General features: G+C 35.4%; 1 protein-coding gene across 2 annotated transcripts in view; it reads left to right on the forward strand.

The window, feature by feature from the left end:
- Positions 1-19,443, forward strand: part of MACROD2 (mono-ADP ribosylhydrolase 2) — a 2,391,823-nt gene that overhangs the window by 735,501 nt on the left and 1,636,879 nt on the right. For both annotated transcript variants that reach the window (XM_056121300.1, XM_056121301.1), the window contains exon 5: positions 10,606-10,722. In XM_056121300.1, coding sequence (XP_055977275.1) covers positions 10,606-10,722 — 117 coding nt within the window. The remainder of the gene's footprint in view (positions 1-10,605; positions 10,723-19,443) is intronic.

A 19,443-nucleotide genomic window follows, 5' to 3' on the forward strand; every position in this document is an offset into this window, starting at 1 on the left:
GCACTAACTCTCTCTCCAACTGCCCCCGCCCCACCAATAAAAGAGAACAAAATCAATGCATGGTAGCACTAAAATTCAAAATCTTAGCCTTAAGACTCCAGAACGATCCTCCTTCCTCTTTATAACAATGCCTTTCATAAAGTGAAAACTTGCAAGTAATTTAGCACACCAGGAATAATACAGTAAATTCTCAAAGTATTATCATTATTTAATTCCCTTAACAGCTTCTTACATAATGCTTTGTGCAAGATAGTTGTTTAATAAATTTATGTTGATTTGATTTGGAAAGAACTCTTGTTGTATCCTCTTGGGCTTCTAAGAGATGTATTCAACAAAAGAGTCTTATTTTTCTTGCTAATGTTATTTGTGTGGCTGGTTTTAGATTACGTTACCGTCTTTTATTTATAGAAGATTAAATGAATATGTGTAAGTCTAAGAACTTAAAAATCCCTCTTTCTAAAAACTATAAAAATTGTATTTGTAAAAAAGGAAAAAATTATTGGCCAACTTCTTAATTGGACTTCACTAAATAGGATATCTTTGAAACATGTATGTATAAAAATTTTCTAATCTTTATTTTTCTAACTCTTACTGCTCAGTGATATCTAACATTTACTGCTCAGTGATATCTGATGGAATTCCTTTTCAGGCTTTGCAACTTAACTTTTGTCTCCTGTTCTCAGATAAACCTGTTCATTTGTTTATATGAAATAAGGGTGGAGAGAGGCTTCACCTGAAGAATGCCAGCCAGACAGACTGGAATGCATGGAGTAAAATAAATCTTGGGCCAGGAAATTTATGTGGTTTCATGGTCTATCTCTTTTGTCCTTATTAGGGCTATTAAGTAGTAGAATATGACAATCCTGTAAGAACATTTTCAAGCTTATTCTCTAAGGTAATATTGACAAATGTGAAAAATAATCCTTTTCAAGCTCAGCTGAAGCTCACTTGTCTACTCCTTCTTCAACCTAAAATGGCCTAATTAATAGCTTGAGTCTTCTCAGTTTAGCTTATGTTAGATAGCTGGAAGATAAGCCAGGAGTCAAAGACCCTTGCCCTAGTTAACCATCTGCCTTCAAGCATTTTGACTTCACTGTCAGGATGGTCGGTGGCAAAAGAGTTAGTGTAACAGCAAGAGTGGTCTTTGGGGGAAGTTATAGCAAGTTGGCCCTTAACATTGATGAAGAGCAGCCCTAGGGGTGACTTTGTCATTCAGTCCATTACTGGTAGATCATGCCACATGCGTTTTGTAAGCAGGCTGTGTTCTTTATCTTTTATTAGTCTGGTTTCAATCATAAAGTAGGAGGAACAGATATTTGAATGAATAGGGCAGACTAGCGTTGGTGTTTTGAATTCTTAGTCAAGCCTGATTAAAGACCCAAGACATACTAGAGGAGCAAACTTGGCCAAGGAAATATATTTATACCTAGTATGCTATCTCATTTATTTTTGTATACAGTTTTGTATTTAAGCAGCTGGGATCAAGCTTAATGAAAGTTACAACTATAGCATTTACACCAGAAGTGATATATTAGTTAAAGCAAATTATTGTCACAAACAACCAACATCTCGGTGGTTTTATATAGTCAAGGTTTATCTGTCTCTTGATTTCACACACAGTATGCAAAGTGGAATAGAGGAGAACTCTGCTTTACACAGCTATTTAGGGATTCCAGTGCTTTCTCCATAAAATGCTTAGGGGCTTTGTGGTCTTGCACTACATCTAGCCTACAGAAAACGCATCTAGTACAGAAAATGGGTGTCCTTGGAGAGCTGGGGGCAGATGGGGAAGGAGATGGATTAAAGCATTAAGCATACAAGTAGATACATCAATTCCCTCAAGCTCCTTTAAACAAATTCAATCCCATGATCTGATACATAACTACAAGGGAGACTGGGAAGTTCTCTCTGGGTATATGTTCAGAAAGAAGCATAAATGGATTTGGATGACTGTAGAATAGACTGCACATGGGCTTGAAAAATTTATTATTAACTTATAAAATTTGTATCACCAGTTTTTCTTTATTTTTTCCTCTAGGCTTTATTTCCTTGGTAGGATAGAGGTCTATGCCATCATGCTTCCTGGCAAATTGTATTCATTATCCTTTCTTTTTTTAGAATCTTGGAATTTTTTGTTGTTTTTTTTTTATTATTTTATTATTCTAGCTTGAGTCAGACATTTTTGGTCAGACTGAATACATTCTTTGTCACCTGAGTATTGATCATGGGTGCCTCCAGACTTTCGGACCCAAAGGGGAGAAACCTATGGGAAGCGTTAACCACATGCAACTATGTGGGATCTCACATCTGGACACAGTTCAGCCTGCTGTCTGTCTAGTTTGATTATAAAGCAACTAAGGGAACAGGTTTTCTAGCAGGCTGCATCAGTCCCAGAGAAGCGTGTGCCTTTTCAGTTTCTCTGAATTGGGTGGGATGACTATTTGAATGAAGAAAATATGAATATGTTGCTAATCTTGAAACTTATTACCAGATTTGTAATTAGGACCTTGTGACTGTATAATTTACTTTCTAACTCTTGAGACTTTGTACTTAAGTGTTCTGATCACTTCCTTCTTCTCACTATATATATATATATATATATGTATATATATATAGTTTTAATCTATATATATATTAACCTCAAGTTTTGCTCTCAAATTTAATTTCATATAATTCCTGCCTCCCAAGAAAAGCAGTTATAGAGTTGGGGTTATAAAAGAATGAAGTCACCGCTTATGCCCGCAAGGAGCTGATTGAGAAAGGAAGGAGATGTTATTAGCATGTAAGCTTTCTGTTATGTTTATGCAATATTTATAAAGCAGTTTACAACCATAAAATAAGAGTACAAATGAAAATATTATGGCAACATAAGGATACGTTACATTAATTGGGCAACATAACTTGAGGGTTTTCCTTACTCCACATGACAATGGTTGATAGGATTGCAACACAGAGCAATCATCTGATTGCATTTAAGAAATATAGGAATGAATTTAGGGTTTCAAACTATTTGGAACTTACTGAAGATCCCAGAAAGTAGAGATAATTAGAGGAACCCCATATCAATAAATGAGTAACTGTCAGCTTAGCTTTGAACTTTGCATGTACAGGAAGGGTTCCAAGGAGTCTCAGAAGGAAGCAAAACTAGAAAACTTCAAGAAAAGAGCAAGCTACTCATTCACTTCTCAATGTAGAAATATAGCCTTTATAATTTAAGTTGCTTCATTTTAGAGGGAGTTGACAAACATGATTTTCCTTTGAAAATCCTAAAAACCCCATACTTTAGGAGTAAAGAATGCTACTTAGTACAAAAACTGAACTGAAATTAAAGAATGCCTTTAAGAAGCTTCCATATTTCCTGGTAATCATTTGACTGCCTGGAAGAACAAATTTCATTATTATTTGGAGAAAGATAATAGAATGCAAAGGCTTCACAACATATTCACAATGTTCACATGCTACCAGTTGAGAGTAGATATGAGAGACAATGTGACTGAGAGTAAATATCAATAGATTCATAGATGACCTGAATATTAGAATTGGCAGACAAGGGCTTTTAAATCACTATGTGAAATCTGTTAAGAAATTTTGTGAAAATGTGAGAGGAGTTAAGAAAGTTCAGGAGTAACTTGAAAATGTCAAAAAAAAATAAAATAAAAAAATTTAACCACTAAAAATTAAAATATCTGATATTTTTAATTTGAAGGAATACCAGATATACTATAACTTTGTCATGACAAATGCAATACAGACTAGCAGAAGACATGAATAGACACTTCCAAAATAATATATGTGAATAGACAAAAGAAGAAAGCACTCATATTTAAAATCGTCACTGAGTATTTTGAGAGCACTGTGAAACACTCTCCTATATTTTAAGGATTGCTGATAAAAGAGGCTGACAACACCAAAGGATTATCAAACAGTTCTCAGATATTTCTAGTGGTATACATAAGTTTGTATGATCACGTGAATAAAATTGTTTGTGCTTTGTATAGTAAAATACAGACCTATCTAGCAATTTTCCTTATAGGTATTTGCCCACGGAAATGAAAATATAAAACTACAAAATGTATATAGATATATTAATAATAGCTAAAACTGTAAATAATTTAGTGTTTACTTACAGTTGGATGGCTAAGAGAATTGTTATATTCATCAATGAAATATTACTCATGAAGAAAAGGAATAAAGAATGAAACTAAGCAACATTGGAAATTAATTTCATAAATATGCTGAGTGAGTTTAGTAAAGGTTCATCAATTTTCTTATATTGTATTTTCAAAAAGCTAACCATCAGGTGCTTGAGAGTTAGTTCAGTGATTAAGGTGCTTGCCTTGCATTCTGAAGACCCTGATTCCATTCTCGGGCACTGCATATGGTCCTCCAAGCACTGTCAGTGTGAGTCCTGAGCACAGGAATAGGAGTAGCCCCTAACACCGCAGAGAATGGTTCAACCCTCTCTCTGCCAAAATGAAACAAGTCTTAGGTGCTCAGTTTTGTTCATCTATTTTGTTGTTTTTCCAGTCTATATTGTGGATTTCTGCTCTAGTCTTCATTATTTCCTTTGTTGTGCTAACATAGGGTTCAGTTGTTCTTTTACTATTTCTTGATGTTTAGAACTAGGTTACATGACATATTTCTTCTTTAGGTTTAATTGAGATTTAATTGACATCTGGTATTTTTATTTGTGTATATTGTGAAATGATTGCCATAAGTCTAGCTCACATCTGTCATGACACATTAGTTGTATATTTCCCTCAGGATAGTAATTTTTAAAATGTACTTTCAGCAATTTTTAAATATAAAATACTGGAACATTAACCATATTTGCCATGCTGCAGATTATGTTCCCAGGATTCATTTAGCTTATGCCTATAATTGCATACCTTTGACTATATTCACCCATGTGGCCTATTCATCCCCACTCCCCTGGTGAAACCACCTGAAACCACCAAACTGTTCTCTTTATCTAACAGTTTTTTTTTCTTTTTAAAAATTCACATATAATGGTGATCATGTAATATATTTGTTTTTGTCTAACTTCATTTCATTTAGCAAAATGCCTTAAGATCTATGCATGCTGGAGGCTGGAGCAATAGCACAGCGGGTAGGGCATTTGCCTTGCACGTGACTGACCCAGGTTCGATTCCCAGCATCCCATATGGTTCCCCGAGCACTGGCAGGAGTAGTTCCTGAGTGCAGAGCCAGGAGTAACCCCTGAGCATTGCCAGGTGTGACCCAAAAAGGAAAAAAAGAGATCTATGCACACTGTAACTAATGACAAGCAATTATTTGTATTTAATAAAATAGTATTTTGTTGTATATTTTTATATCTTCTCTTTTTAAATGTTTCAGTTTGCTTGGGGCCCACATCCTGCAGTGCTGAAGGCTTGTTCCTGGTTCTGTCCTTAGAGTCATAACCTCCTGGTAGTGTTCGGGGAACTTATATTGTGCCTCGGACCAAGCTACATTTGGCCACATGGGCGGAAAGCACCATGCTTGTGAACTATCTCTCTGGTCTTTACCACATCTTCTTTATCTACTCATTCTGTGAATACTTTGCTTCTTTTGTATCTTTTGCTATTGTAAACAATGAACATAAAGGTTCATATATCTCTAAAGTTGGTGTTCATTTCCTTACTCAGAAGAAATATAATTAATAGATTTTGTTTATAATTTTTGAGGAAATTTTATGCTGTTTTCCATAGTGGGTGTACCAATTTACATCCTTAACAATATGGTATTAGTTTTCTCCATATCTTCACCCACTCTTATAATTTATCATCTTTTTTTATAATAGCCATTTTAACTATTATAAAGGGAGAGATTCTATATAAGATTCTATAACTATATAAGGGGAGAGATTCTCACTGTGGCTTTGAGTTGCATTTCCCAGATTATTTGTGATATTTTTATGTACCCATCAGAAACCTGATCTTTGTGGAAAATATCTAAATCATTCTTCTGACCATTTTAAAAACAATTGACTTTTTTCTGCTTTTTATGAACTTTCTTGTTTCAAAGCATAGGTGTATATTGCTATAAATATCTGTCTTTGAATTACTTTACTAGTGTATTATGTTTTCACATTAATTTGTCTCCAAGACACCGAATTTTTCTTTTTTTCTTTTTTTTTTTGTGATTTGGGCCACGTGTTATGATGTTTGGGGATACTCCCAGTGGTTCTGTTGGGATCAGGTGGTATAGGGGATTAGACCCGTAACTTCCTTATGAAAAGAATGAATTTTTTCTCTATCTCCAGTCTCTGAAGATGATTCGAATTTCCCCTTTAATTTATCCCTTCATTTATTTATTGTCTAGGAGAGTACAATAAAATTCCCAAGTATAAGCAAATTTTTCATATTCCTTCTGTTATCAATTTTAGTTTTGTAGTGTTGTGGTTAGAAAATATACTTGGTATTATTTCAATCTTCATGAATTTGCTAAAATTTCTTGTGGCCTAACATATGGTCTATTCTAGAATTGTTTCATTTGTGCTTGAGAAGAATGTGTATTCGGCTTTTGTTGAATAAAATGTTCTGTGTATGTCTGTTAGGTCCATTTGGTCTATGTTTTGTTCATATCTGCTGTTTCCATAGTGATTTTTTTTCTTGAGAATGGGTATCAATGACCCCTAAAATCAATAAAGATCCTAAGAGTTCTTATCACAAAGAAAAAACAATTTTTAATTTTCATATATTCCTGAGATGATGGGTGTTAATTAAATTCATTGTGTGAATAGTTTTTAAAAATATAACAATATAGTTATTATACTGGAAAAACAAAAATACTGAGTGGAAAGCTAGCCCCTGATCTCTTGCATGATATTTAAAAATATATAATAGCCCAGAATTAACTGATAATATGAATCACAGAGGTGCTCTTTGAAGATTTAGAGATAAAATTCAATGGAGAGAAGAATTTAAAAGTTCTCCTACATGCAGCAACTGAGATTTTCTGGATTTAAGTCCTGAAGGCAGATTATAGTGGTTAAAAACATGGCTGCTAATCACATTGCTTATATTTTATGAACATAAGAAAATTGCCAACCTCTTATAGTCTTCAATAAAATAGAAATGATAAAATTAGTATCTATCTTATAAGGCTGCCTTCAGAATAGTTCCTGGCACATAGATGTACTCAATACATTTAAGCTGTAGTCATTATTAAATAGCAATTCAGCTAGACTTTGATTGCTCTAATGCAGTCATGAGTGCTAGTATAACCATGAAGATTTTGAGAATTGAATATCTACAAACTGCATTAGACTAGAATCTAAATAATGCAGATCATATTTGACAGCATATGATTAAGTACACTAGCAAATCCTATTTTAGTATAGCCATTTCAAACTAATTATCTCTTTCGCCAAGAAAAAAATGTTCACTTAAAACACTTTCCTTGAAACCCTGGGAAAAATTCATACATAGAGAAATCAGGGCCTACTGTTTTCTCGAATAGTTTTATTGTTTGTTTCCCATGTCCTATCATTTATTTATTATGATGCACATCTTATATTTCTTATACATGTATCTGCATATAAATTATATGTGTTAACATATATTCATATCTATTATTAAAATTGTTATATTAAATATGCTCTTGTAAACCTGACATTGCACATGAAAATTTCTGTATGTTTAGAATTGCATATAATACAGATTTTCCCATTCTTTTGGCTGGAGCGATAGCACAGCGGTAGGGCATTTGCCTTGCGCACAGCCAGCCCGGCCGAGCCGGGTTTGGTCCTCCACCCCTCTCAGAGAGCCGGCAAGCTACCGAGAGTATCTCGCCTTCACAGCAAAGCCTGGCAAGCTACCTGTGATGTATTGGATACGCCAAACACAGTAACAACAAGTCTCAAAATAGAGACATTACTGGGCCCGCTCAAGAAAATCGATGAACAACAGGAGGACAGTGCTACAGTGCTACCCATTCTTTATTACTGCATAAAAGATATTGGTATAATTGATAAGCTATCTATTTAGAATAATAGTTCCAAGTTTTCTCTCTTACAAATAACTTTGATATCTTGTACTTACATCTTTCATACAGTGTTAATTTATATTAAACTATTATTAGATTATCAGAATAAAATTTAAAATACAAATTTGCAGTGAGTTTGATAACATTTTATCAAAATGTTTTTAGTAAGGAAAACTAAAATATATGTGTGTATATTGTTATAGTCAGTGAGTTCTCAAGTCTCTGTTGTAGAGTTCTCTGGGCAATAGAATAAATCATGACTTTTATATTTTCTTCTTTTTATTTCTCATTTTAAGTAAGAAAAACAGGTATTTTTAAATTCGTGGAAAATTTTCTTCTAGGGAATTTAAGATTATATCAAATATCAACGAGGCACTGTACTTAACACTGTTGTTCACTGTACTGAACACTGGACACTGTGTTGATGCATTTATATATATTAAAGTGCCATGTATTGTACACAGCCGTGCACAACCATATGGGGCCGTGTCCTGTAGAAACCCACTGAAACTAATTTCAAAGGAAAGCAGGTTTGGAGCATCTTCCAGCTAGTACAGGTGGAATATGTATTTCAAGTGAGTTTCCTAATGCACTAGTGTAGAATAATCTGGTGTGAATTCATTTTGTTTTGTAGGGCCTTTTAGCTCAGGCTCATTGTCAATATTAACAAATATGCAGATAATGGCCTTGTGATGCCCATAGGAGATCCCCCCCTCCACCCTCACCCCAGGACACTTCTTCAGTCAAAAGTGGTGTTTCCATTACAGTGGCAGTAGTAGCCACTTGGATATTATATGAACTCTAAACCATTTCATGAAAACTTTTCATCCAACATTCATCTTTTTTCTAAGTAGGAACAGTAATAACAATAAAGAGCAATGATCAATTATATTGTAGTGGATGTGGATAGTGAAAACAAAAAAAGTCTTCCTACTGCTAATGTTCTAGCCTTCTTTCATATCCTGGGATTCTAGTACCGTTTATAAACCTTCTTACCCTTTATTTTATAATTTTTAAAATTTCTTATTTCTTGGGCTGGAGCGATAGCACAGTGGTAGGGCGTTCGCCTTACAAGCGGCCAACATGGCCGACCCGAGTTCGATTCCTCTGCCCCTCTCGGAGAGCCCGGCAAGCTACCGAGAGTATTCGATATGCCAAACACAGTGACAACAAAGTCTCCAATGGAGACGTTACTGGGCCCGCTTGAGCAAATCGACGATCAACGGGAGGGCCTTTACCTTTACCTTTACCTTATTTCTCCAAAGTTTTCATTCGATGACTGATGGCCTAAGTTCTCAGTTTCCTGATTCATGTGCTTCTAATCTTTTAGCTCTTTTCTTATTCATGCATCTTAGTCAGGTTAGATACAATTTTAGTTTCTAAAGGCATCACATTTGTGTTTCAAAGGTGCCTTGCTTAAAAAATTTCTCATCATGCAGGTCAGAAAGGGGAAGAAAGAGTAGAGCAGGGAGCTGATGAATTTTGAGGTTGGTGAAAGGCAGCAGAACTAGAGAAGACCAGTAACTGTTCTATTTCAACTCTGGTCAGATGAGGGAGTGGTGTTTTTCCTTACGTTTACAGAAACCTGTTACCTCATCATCTAGCACTGCATTGATGGTGAAAGAAGCCTAAAGAAGCAAATAATTGTGCTATGTTGCTGCTGAAGGAGTTAGAGGTCTTTGTTTAGTTCTTATTTGTTTGTTTGATTATGCTTTTTTTTGGGGGGGGGTTAAGGAGTGCTTATATCCAGCTGTGCTCAAGGCTTACTCCTTACTCTGACCCCTGGCATACTCCTGACATGGCTCAGGGGACTTTATGGGGTTCTGGGGATTGAAGCTGGGTTGGCATGGCAAGTACCCTAACCACTGTAGAGTGTTCTAACCCTAGTTCTTATTTTGATAGCTTTCATTCAATTCTGGTTTACAGTGGTAGGGCATTTGCCTTGCACGCAGCCAACATGGCCGGCCCGAGTTCGATTCCTCGGCCCCTCTCGGAGAGCCCGGCAAACTACCGAGAATATCTCACCCACATGGCAGAGCCTGGCAAGCTCCCCGTGACGTATTCGATATGCCAAACACAGTAACAATAAAATCTCCAATGGAGACGTTACTGGGCCCGCTCGAGCAAATCGACGAACAACGGGAGGGCCTTTACTTTACCTTACTTTACAGTTATGAAGTTAGCATAAATTTCCTGAGTGCCTTTCCCATTTTTCTAGATCTTTTTATCCTCTATAACCTATGGAGGCAACTTTTACAAACTCCAAAGTAAAGAGCACTTCTTTAGAAGCTAGCAATTCTTCCCATCCCCGTGTTCAGTGGCATTGTATTGGTACCTAGACTTTGAAAGTGAAATGAACATTTACGCCATTAAAATCGGAAGAAGCTATAGTTAAGAGAATCTCACTCCAAGAGAACCTGATGGAGATGGGTGAAGAGAGAGAGAGGGGACCAGGAGAGAAAACACATAGTGTTTGGCAGGTGTTTGGCCCTTGGTGATTTCCAAGAGGAAAAATCAAATAACTTAAATTTACTTCTCACTTCCCACCTTGAATTCTACATTTACTTTTTTTAAAGGCCAAAAATGTGCTAACTTTTTTTCCTCTGTCTCTCCTAGTGGATGGCTGTATTCACAGAGCAGCTGGCCCCTGTTTGCTGGCTGAATGTCGTACCCTGAATGGCTGTGAAACTGGACAAGCAAAAATCACAGGTGGCTATGATCTGCCAGCGAAATGTGAGTCGAGCTCTTTTGAGCACTTTTAAAATCAGATGATCACTCTTACTATGTTTTATTTCCCAGTACAGAGTTGAATAAGGAAATGGCAGTATTTGATTAACTGTCTTTATATTTAGATTTTTATGGTTTAAAATGTTTTCTAAATATATCTCATATAAGCATATACTGTTTATCTATAATATAGATATACTCTTAGACATTTGTGATATGTACACGTATGCATAGGCATTCATAGATATATATGATGTTTAAATGTAGATGATTTTTGCTAAGTCTTTAGCAGAGGGTCTCTAAAATAAAAAAAAATACTTGAGCAAAATATACATTATAGTATTTAAGTGCCACAGAGTGACAGGTTCTAGAAATGATGCCAATTTCTTATTTCTCGTTCAGGTTTCTTGATTGTGGATATGTTTAGAGCAAAAGAGATCAAAGTGATGTATTGTGTTTTCAGCTGCCATGTAAAGGCTGATTGGCAATTACAGCCAAGGCATCTGTCACACTTTGCTTTCAGGGAAAGCCAATGGAATGTGGTTGTCAGTGTGAGACTATATTTGCTCTTTGAATGCCGAATGGTCAAAATTTCCATTATATTTGAATAGAACAAAGTATTGAATTTGATTGACCTTGTTGCTTAGCATTTAGCCAACTGGGTAGAGTGCTGTATTTTAAAAATATCATGAGTGAAGCTGGTTAACAGTAAAGGGGTGTGTGTGTGTGTGTGTGTGTGTGTGTGTGTGTGTGTATGCGCGCGCGTACGCGTGTGTATTAATCACGTAATCTTCAGGCCACAGGGAGTAAAAGTAGTGCCTTTCAGCGTACCATTAAGGTGTGCATTGATCCAGAAACTGAGGCACCAATTTTTTTTTTTTTCTTTTACCTACTTCTTACAATCTTGACTCGGTCTCTGAAACATTTTATAAAAAAAAATTTAAGCTGGTTCTATTTCCATTTTAAAGGTGGGACAAAATCTGAAAAAAAATTATCGCATGTACTAAATGATACTCGAGTCCTTTATAGACCGGTTATGTAAGCATGGATTTCCATGGCTATGAATGAGTGGAGAGATAAGAGTTATATTTTAATGCTTACTTTAGCAGATATTTAATTTTAGAGTTAGCTGTAAATATTGATGTATTGAAATGGTGTTTCTATTTTAAAACTTTGTAATACTGCACTCTGTATTTCTCATGGGTTGCCTGTGAAGGTATATCAGCTATATACTTTTTCCTTAATGATATTCTTATTTTTCTTTATTAGTGTATGAAAAGTCAAAATTACCCCTAATGCATGGTTCAACTATATTCAAACATATATATATATATATATATATATATATATATATATATATATTCCAAACAAAGTACAGTGGTTTTTAGAGTACTTTTCACTCTTAGAGAGTGTCTAAATATTTAGAATTTTTCTCTTCAGAATTATATTGGTCTATGTTTTCAGTTACACACACACATATAAAATTGTTTAGGCTTGGGGTTGGGGAAATGCTTTCAGGGATTTAACCCAGGACACATCATACATGCAAATCATGCATTTAAAATTCCTCATATCTTAAATTATATTTTATATACATTGTGTGTATTTATTTTCCCCTTTCCTATCCCTCAGAGTTGTTTTTATTTTTCATCAATTTGTTTAATCTATTTTAGAGTCATTAGCAATCCACAGATGTGCTTTTGTAAAGAGAAAATGAAAAGGGAGCTCATTACATACTGTTTGGGTCATTTTTCCCCTCTCTATTTAATAATTCCATGACAGTTTGACAGCAGAGACTAGTTCCTATCTGTCCTCTGTGACAGCAGGTTTATCATTGTAGAGGTACTGAAGTCAGTCATCCAGCCACCAGTGATAATATCTTCATGCATTAGCAATTTGTTTGGGAAATGCTGTTGTCTGGGTAAGAGACTTGATAATTTTGAACTGGTCTTTGCTTTCTTTATGCTAGCTAAATTAATCAATTCATAAATGCTTGTGTTTAATTAATAAACTTGTATTCTCTATTCTGTGATTCACTGTGGTTGGTCAAATGATAAGTTTCAGATATTTAGGTTGTTCTTCACTGCTTGGGAGTTTTGAATTATTTCTTTTAACAGAGTATCCAAGCATTCATTTCCAAAGTAATCTATAGAATAGAGAGATTATTGGCCAACATTTCACTAAAGATGGTTGCTACAGAAATGCTATTGAAAGTGGACTAGGGAATGATTATAAAATTTGACTTTTTGAGAATTTCTCTTTTACAATTTTAGATATTTTATAGATTCAGAGAAATTTTAAATGTCTCTGGATTGTTACATTCTTTTTAGTGTGAAGTGTACTTTTACCCATGCTCTCGTCATTCTGTCAGACATTTCATGTGCAACAGGGTTTGTCCATCTCAGACATGGACAATCAATATTCATTTCAATCAATAGTTAGCATAATACTTCCTCACTGTGTGCAGAATTAATGTATATGAGTGATTGATCAAAGAAAGAAATTGTTTTAGATCTTTCACATTGAAAACAGCTATTTAATTGTTGCTGCTATTTCTAATACTATGCACGTGAGATCCATTCTGTACAGTGCTGAACGACTAACGTTCCTAAATTAAGTCCTTAGAATTATCAACTAGTACATGACTCTCTAATCTCTCTTAACACCATCTGCTACCTTCCTTCTTTCTCACGCAAGATGTTTTTCTTGATGTTCACTGTTTTTGCATTAGCATTTCCTGTCTGGATCCTTATTCTTCTAAATATCTACCTGGGTTTCCCTCTGTCCTGTTTCAAGTTCCTGTACAACTGTGGCCTCAGATGTCACCGTAATCATCTACTTATTCTCTGGTTTACATATAATCCTAAAGCATTTAACTTTAAAAGACCTTATCATTTACTTAACTTTTTTTATTATCTGTGGAGTATTTGTTTTTATTGCTTTTTCATTTACTGCTGTATGATTAATCTTAGAAAAATGTGTGGCATATAGAAATAGGTAAGGTATAGTTGTTGAATGAATACTTAACACTTAACTACACTTAGCAAAATTCTTCAGTTTTTTTATACGATCACGATCACGATTATCCTGTTGTTCGTCGATTGCCTCAAGCAGGCACCAGTAACGTCTCCATCCTAGCCCTGAGATTTTAAAAAGTGCCATATTCAAGGCTCTTTCAGGGTTAGGAGAATGAGACCCATCATTGTTACTGGTATTTGGCATATTGGGTACGCCATGGGGAGTTTGCCAGACTCTGCCGTGTGGGCAGGTTACATTTTTTTTTATACAAACATGTTAATTTGAGTACGTTTGGCTGGAATATCTTGAACTATTTACAGCATCTAATAGTATTTGAATTGTTCCCAATAATATGTCTGTGCATAATTAGAACTATCTAGAAAGCTTTCTTCTGTTCATTTTATCTTGTTCTAGGCTTAACTCAAATATTACTTCTTTTATTTTAATTTGATTTTTAGCTTATTGATGTTTATTTGGGGGAGGCAGGTGATTCTCAGGGGTTACTCCTGGCTCTGCACTCAGTAATTACTCCTGACAGTGCTCAGGGGACCATATGGGATGCTGGGGATAGAACCTGGGTCAGATGCATTCAAGGAAACTGTCCTATCTGCTCTACTATTGTTCATGTCCCTCAAATATTACTTCTGCCTTGAAATTAGTTTTTCCTTATCAACTCAGCTAAAAGTGCTATTTCCCCTCCGCCATACTCCAGAATATTCCATGTTAGCATACTAAGGGCATTTGTTTATGTTCTATTTCTTAGTGTCATATGTGCACTTACTACCTTTCTATTAGTCCCTTATTTATAAAGGATACTAGAGAAACATCAAACAAAATAATTGATTATAAACAGACTGGTTGATAATTGGTTCTGGGTGGTGGTGTTGATGTAGAAGACAAGTTATACTTGTATCCCTAAGAAATAATGAATTTAATGTGAATTACCCATTGTATTTTGAAATACTGTTTTATCATACATGTAATTCAAAAGTTTATCATCTAAGAGAAATGCACTCCTAATGGAGTACTTCCTAAAAATGAACTGAAAAGAGTAAAACGCTATATAAATTTTATTTCATGATTTTTAGCACAGTTCACATATTCTATTTATTGAGAATGTTCTACTTTTAGACTCTAAGCACAAATAATTATCTAAGGTAAGTGGAATAAATATTAAATCTCCATACCTAAAACGGTGGAATCTTTTTCTTTTTTTCATTCTATTTAGATTTTGGAAGACATCAAAAGTTAATATTAGCATCCAACACAGTTTTTCATTAATCATTTGAAAAGAAACTAGTGAGAAAGACCATAGCACAATATGTTTGAATAACATAAAGTGCCATGAATTAGAATCTTTCTTCTATTCCCAGGTGCAATAATAATCAGATGATAGTAGTTTAAAAGGTACGAATGATAATAATTAGTACTTCTCTTGTGCCCTTCATCAAGAAATCATAGTACTTTTAAGCATATGCTCATCAGTCCTTTTGAAATTCCTATGAGGAAGTGCCATGACAAGTAATGACATTTTCTTTCAACATTCACATAAAAAAAAGTCACAAGCAAGATAGTTAAAGTCTTTGCTCCAACAATAAACGAAGCTTGCATTAAGGGCAGTAAGCAAGTATCCCTGAGTTGTGGCAGATGCTGGCCAGTCCTACCACCTGGTTTTGTAAATGAAATTTTATTATAACACAGTCATTCTACTTGTTCATAAATTGTCTGAGGTTGATTTCATGTGACAGTTGAGTAGCTGCAAACAGGAACTGTCTGCCTTCAAAGTCTGAGAAATTGACTAGCATTCTTTTTACAGTAAAAGTTTGCAAAGTCATTACCTGTGAACTCCTAATTTTTTAAGTAAAAAGCTGACATTCTGATATGATGTTTATTAAATCATATCTAATGTATGTATTGTACTCAAATCATTGCTGACAGAGTGTGACTACCCACTATCTGTTTCTAGGTACAGTCCTTGCTTCTGCTGCCCCAACTAAACATTAACTTGGAAATATATCATCTGCAGGACTTGTTTAATTATTAGGGCACCTGAAAAATAAAAAATGTGCTAGAAATAAATAGTTATTTTTCACAATAGGATGTGAACCAAAAAGGAAGTTAAGTCTAGTCACTGAAGGAAGAGTTAATTCAAACAACCAGAATATTAGATAATATATCTTTATTCTGTGCTGCCTCCACTAGTGTTACCACAGGCACTTTCTGCAGGGGAGTCTATACACTGAGGAAAGTCAGTTTCCCGAGAAGGTAATTGAAAAGATGTTTCTGAATTAGTGCTCTGCAATGCATGCTCTGCAATGCATGACCTGATTTCAGCCATCGTGAGTTGTACCAGCAGGTGTCTGATTGTGAAGGCAGTGGAGTGGGCCTGCTGCTACGAGTGTGACTCTGCCAGTCTCTGATGGAGACCTGAGGGCCCTCCTGAGCCCCTTCCATAATTAGACAACTTTATGTTACATAAAGAAAAAAAATGACTTCTGAAGGACATAAAATCATTTTCCTTCTTGAAGAAAGAGATGGGATTGTTCTTCCTAAAATCAACTCTGATTGGCTCATTTTCCTTAAGTGTTTTAGGAATTTAATTTCTATTTGAATCTATTTTCTCTATAATTGCCACCTCTTTTATATTAAGCAGTTTTATGCATTATAGCTCCTTAGTGATCTTCATGATGTATGTGGAAGAAGGGGAACAAGATTGCAAAATTCAGAATAGAATTCTCAGAGTGTTCTTCCTGAAGCAGCAGCAGTAAAAGCACCTGGGAATTAGAGATGCAGATTTTTATGCTCCCTCGCAGACCAATTGAACAATAAACTGTGATTGAACAGGCAGCCTCTCAAGGTAACTGTGATGTATAGTCAGGTATGAGGGTCATTGACCATTGGCCAATGGTGGAATTCTAAGTAGAACACTTGCCTTTGATTCCTTGCCCTGCATTCTTTTTGACATAAAACTCAGGTATATATTTGGATCACAGACTATGGTTTTCTTTTTAAAAATATTGTTTCTATGTCTGTATGCATATATATGTATATATAATGTATATATAATGTAAAAATAATGGTTTCGGTTTGCTAATGTATCATTCTATATATATAGCAAAAAAAATGTTTATTTTCTTTTTCATAGTCATGATACTGGTGCTGTCTTTATTTGTTTATATGTATAGTACTCCTCACCATATCAATCAGAATAAGTGGGGTTTTTTTTGCTTTAGTTATTTATTTTTTGAGGGGGCACACCTGACAGTACTCAGGGCTTACTCCTAGCCCTCCACTCAAGAATCATTCCTGCCAGGTGAGAGCCCCATATGGGGGTTCCAGGAATCAAACTCCGGACAGCTGTATGCAAAGCAAGTGCCTTACCCACTGAACTATTTTTCCAAACCCCAGAAAAAATAGTTTCAGGAAAATAGAATGTTGATTTTATTCATTTCCTTTATCCTTAGCACCTAATGTCATACCAAATGCAGAATGTTGTTATCTGAACATTTCTAGTTAGGTGAATCAGTGAAAGCATTGTATTTGTCATGATCATGGCTGCAACTTCCAGAAACCAACCAGGAGCACACATAAGTTAGGACTACACAATTCCAGAAATCTAGAGAACTAGTGCTGCCATCCCTTATAGTATCTCTATTATCCTGTCACTACCCATGCAAGACTGTAGTGGTATAAGAAATGACAGGGAAATGTGCCTATTTTTTCACATTGCATGCATATGTGTAAAGTATATTCTTCCCTTCCATCTATTCTATCTCCCTCTCTTTCTTTTCTCCCTTCCAACTCTCCATAGTAATAGCTGACTACATAAACAACTAGCTTTGAGATGAAATAATTGAACATTTCTGATAGTAAGAAATAGTTTATCTTTATATATGTATTATGTTTTATCTTTATTGTATTTTATCTTTAAATATTTTCAGTTTTGAAAGACTAGCACTGACATTGTTATATTATGGTGGAGTGTAGAATAAATATCTATTGGGATTGCATTATTTGACACCTTAGCAGACCTTCACAGGACTCTGTCTATACCATCTCTTGCTTATCTGATCAATAGAAAATAATAGTTTAAATCAATTCTGGTAATAATCTAAATGGTCTTATAAAGACAATTCCTGCTGTGAAATAAGTAGCTAGCTGCAACATTGACATTAACCGCAGTGGGGGTAATCAGCCTTTGGATGTGTTTAATCAGGGTTATCATCTAAGATTAAAAAGAGAGCCACTGTTATGCAGAGATAATCATTTTCATAATTTCAAAGATGAATATTTGAAGGTTTTCTCATAAATTAAAATGATCAGAGTTGCTTTGAGTAATTTAGGTTGCTTTGAGAGGTCAGGCACAAGCAAACACGAAAGGTTAATATCAGAGTCACAGCAGTTAATGTGTAAGAATTGCAGAATACACTTATTGAAATAAGTAATGAGTACAGGCTTAAATGAAAATATTCTTCCAACTTTCAGATGTTTCTTGAAGGCTGGGGATGTAGGTTGGTGGTAGAGCACTTGTCTTGTATGTTTGAGGCCCTGGGCTCTATTCCCAATACAACACGAAAGAAAAAAATAGACCTTAAGCTATTAGTAACATGTATGACTTGATTTAAAAATGGACACACAATCTGATTATATAGTAAAGGGATTTAGGAGCATATGCCTGACTTTGGTTTAATCTCCGGCAGTCAAACATGATTGGGATTAGCCCTGGAGATCCCCCCACTGCCAGAGGCACAAATGGCATTGCATCCTCAGGCTCCTGCATTAAACTCCTACCCTAACTGCTCTTGTATCCTGAGAGTGACCCCTGGGTCTCCTGGGCACTGCTTGGGAGGCCAAAATATCAAACAAAAACAAAAAGTGGACTCAGAATGATTCTTAAATGTATTCATCATCCTTGTAACTAATCACTAATTCCAAAAAAATGGTATTGGACTTCTTTATAGCTTGTTTCCAACTGAAAATTTTGAACAGATGGTACCAAGCCTTGAACTGTAGAATAAAGGATTGCTTCTGTGTCGAGAAGGCTAAATGTTTGGGTAGAAGGTCTGATTAAAAGTACCAAATCCAAGGTACTCTAATTGCTTGGGGAAGACTCAGCCTCTCAGCCTGAGTTTTCTCATTTCTGATTATCTGGAAATAGTACCCCCTGGAGTTTCTTAAGGTATAAGTAAATGCAGAACCAATTTTTAGTAGCTGAGGACATTATAAAGATATATAGCTCAATTATTTTTGCTAAAACATTTAGCATGTATCTCTTATTCAACCAATTTAGTGCTTATTCTGAACCAAAGTGTTTTTTTGTACACTGCAGTGAAAACTGTCAGAAACATAGTTACATTTTGAGTCCTCTTGAATCTTTGATTTTAAGCTAGAGAGGCGGAAGATAAAGAAAAGGGCCAGAGACACAGTACAGGGATTTAGGTGCTTGCCTTGCAGTCAGCTGACTCTGACTCGATCCATGGTAACCCCGCATTTGTTCCTCTGAGAAAAACTAGGAGTGATTACTGAACACAGAGCCAGGATTAAGCCCAGCACACAATAGGATGTGGCCCCAACTCACCCCACCACCAATTTAAAAAGTAAAAATAAGCAAAGAACTTCAGGTAATGATAAGGGCTGTGAGGAAAATAAAGCTTGCCAGTGGTTTGGTGAATGGAGAAAGGGCTTACATTTTCTCTGATGGTCAAGGAA

Source organism: Sorex fumeus, unplaced genomic scaffold (assembly GCF_029834395.1).
Source record: "Sorex fumeus unplaced genomic scaffold, SorFum_2.1 ptg000044l, whole genome shotgun sequence".
Classification (NCBI taxonomy): domain Eukaryota; kingdom Metazoa; phylum Chordata; class Mammalia; order Eulipotyphla; family Soricidae; genus Sorex; species Sorex fumeus.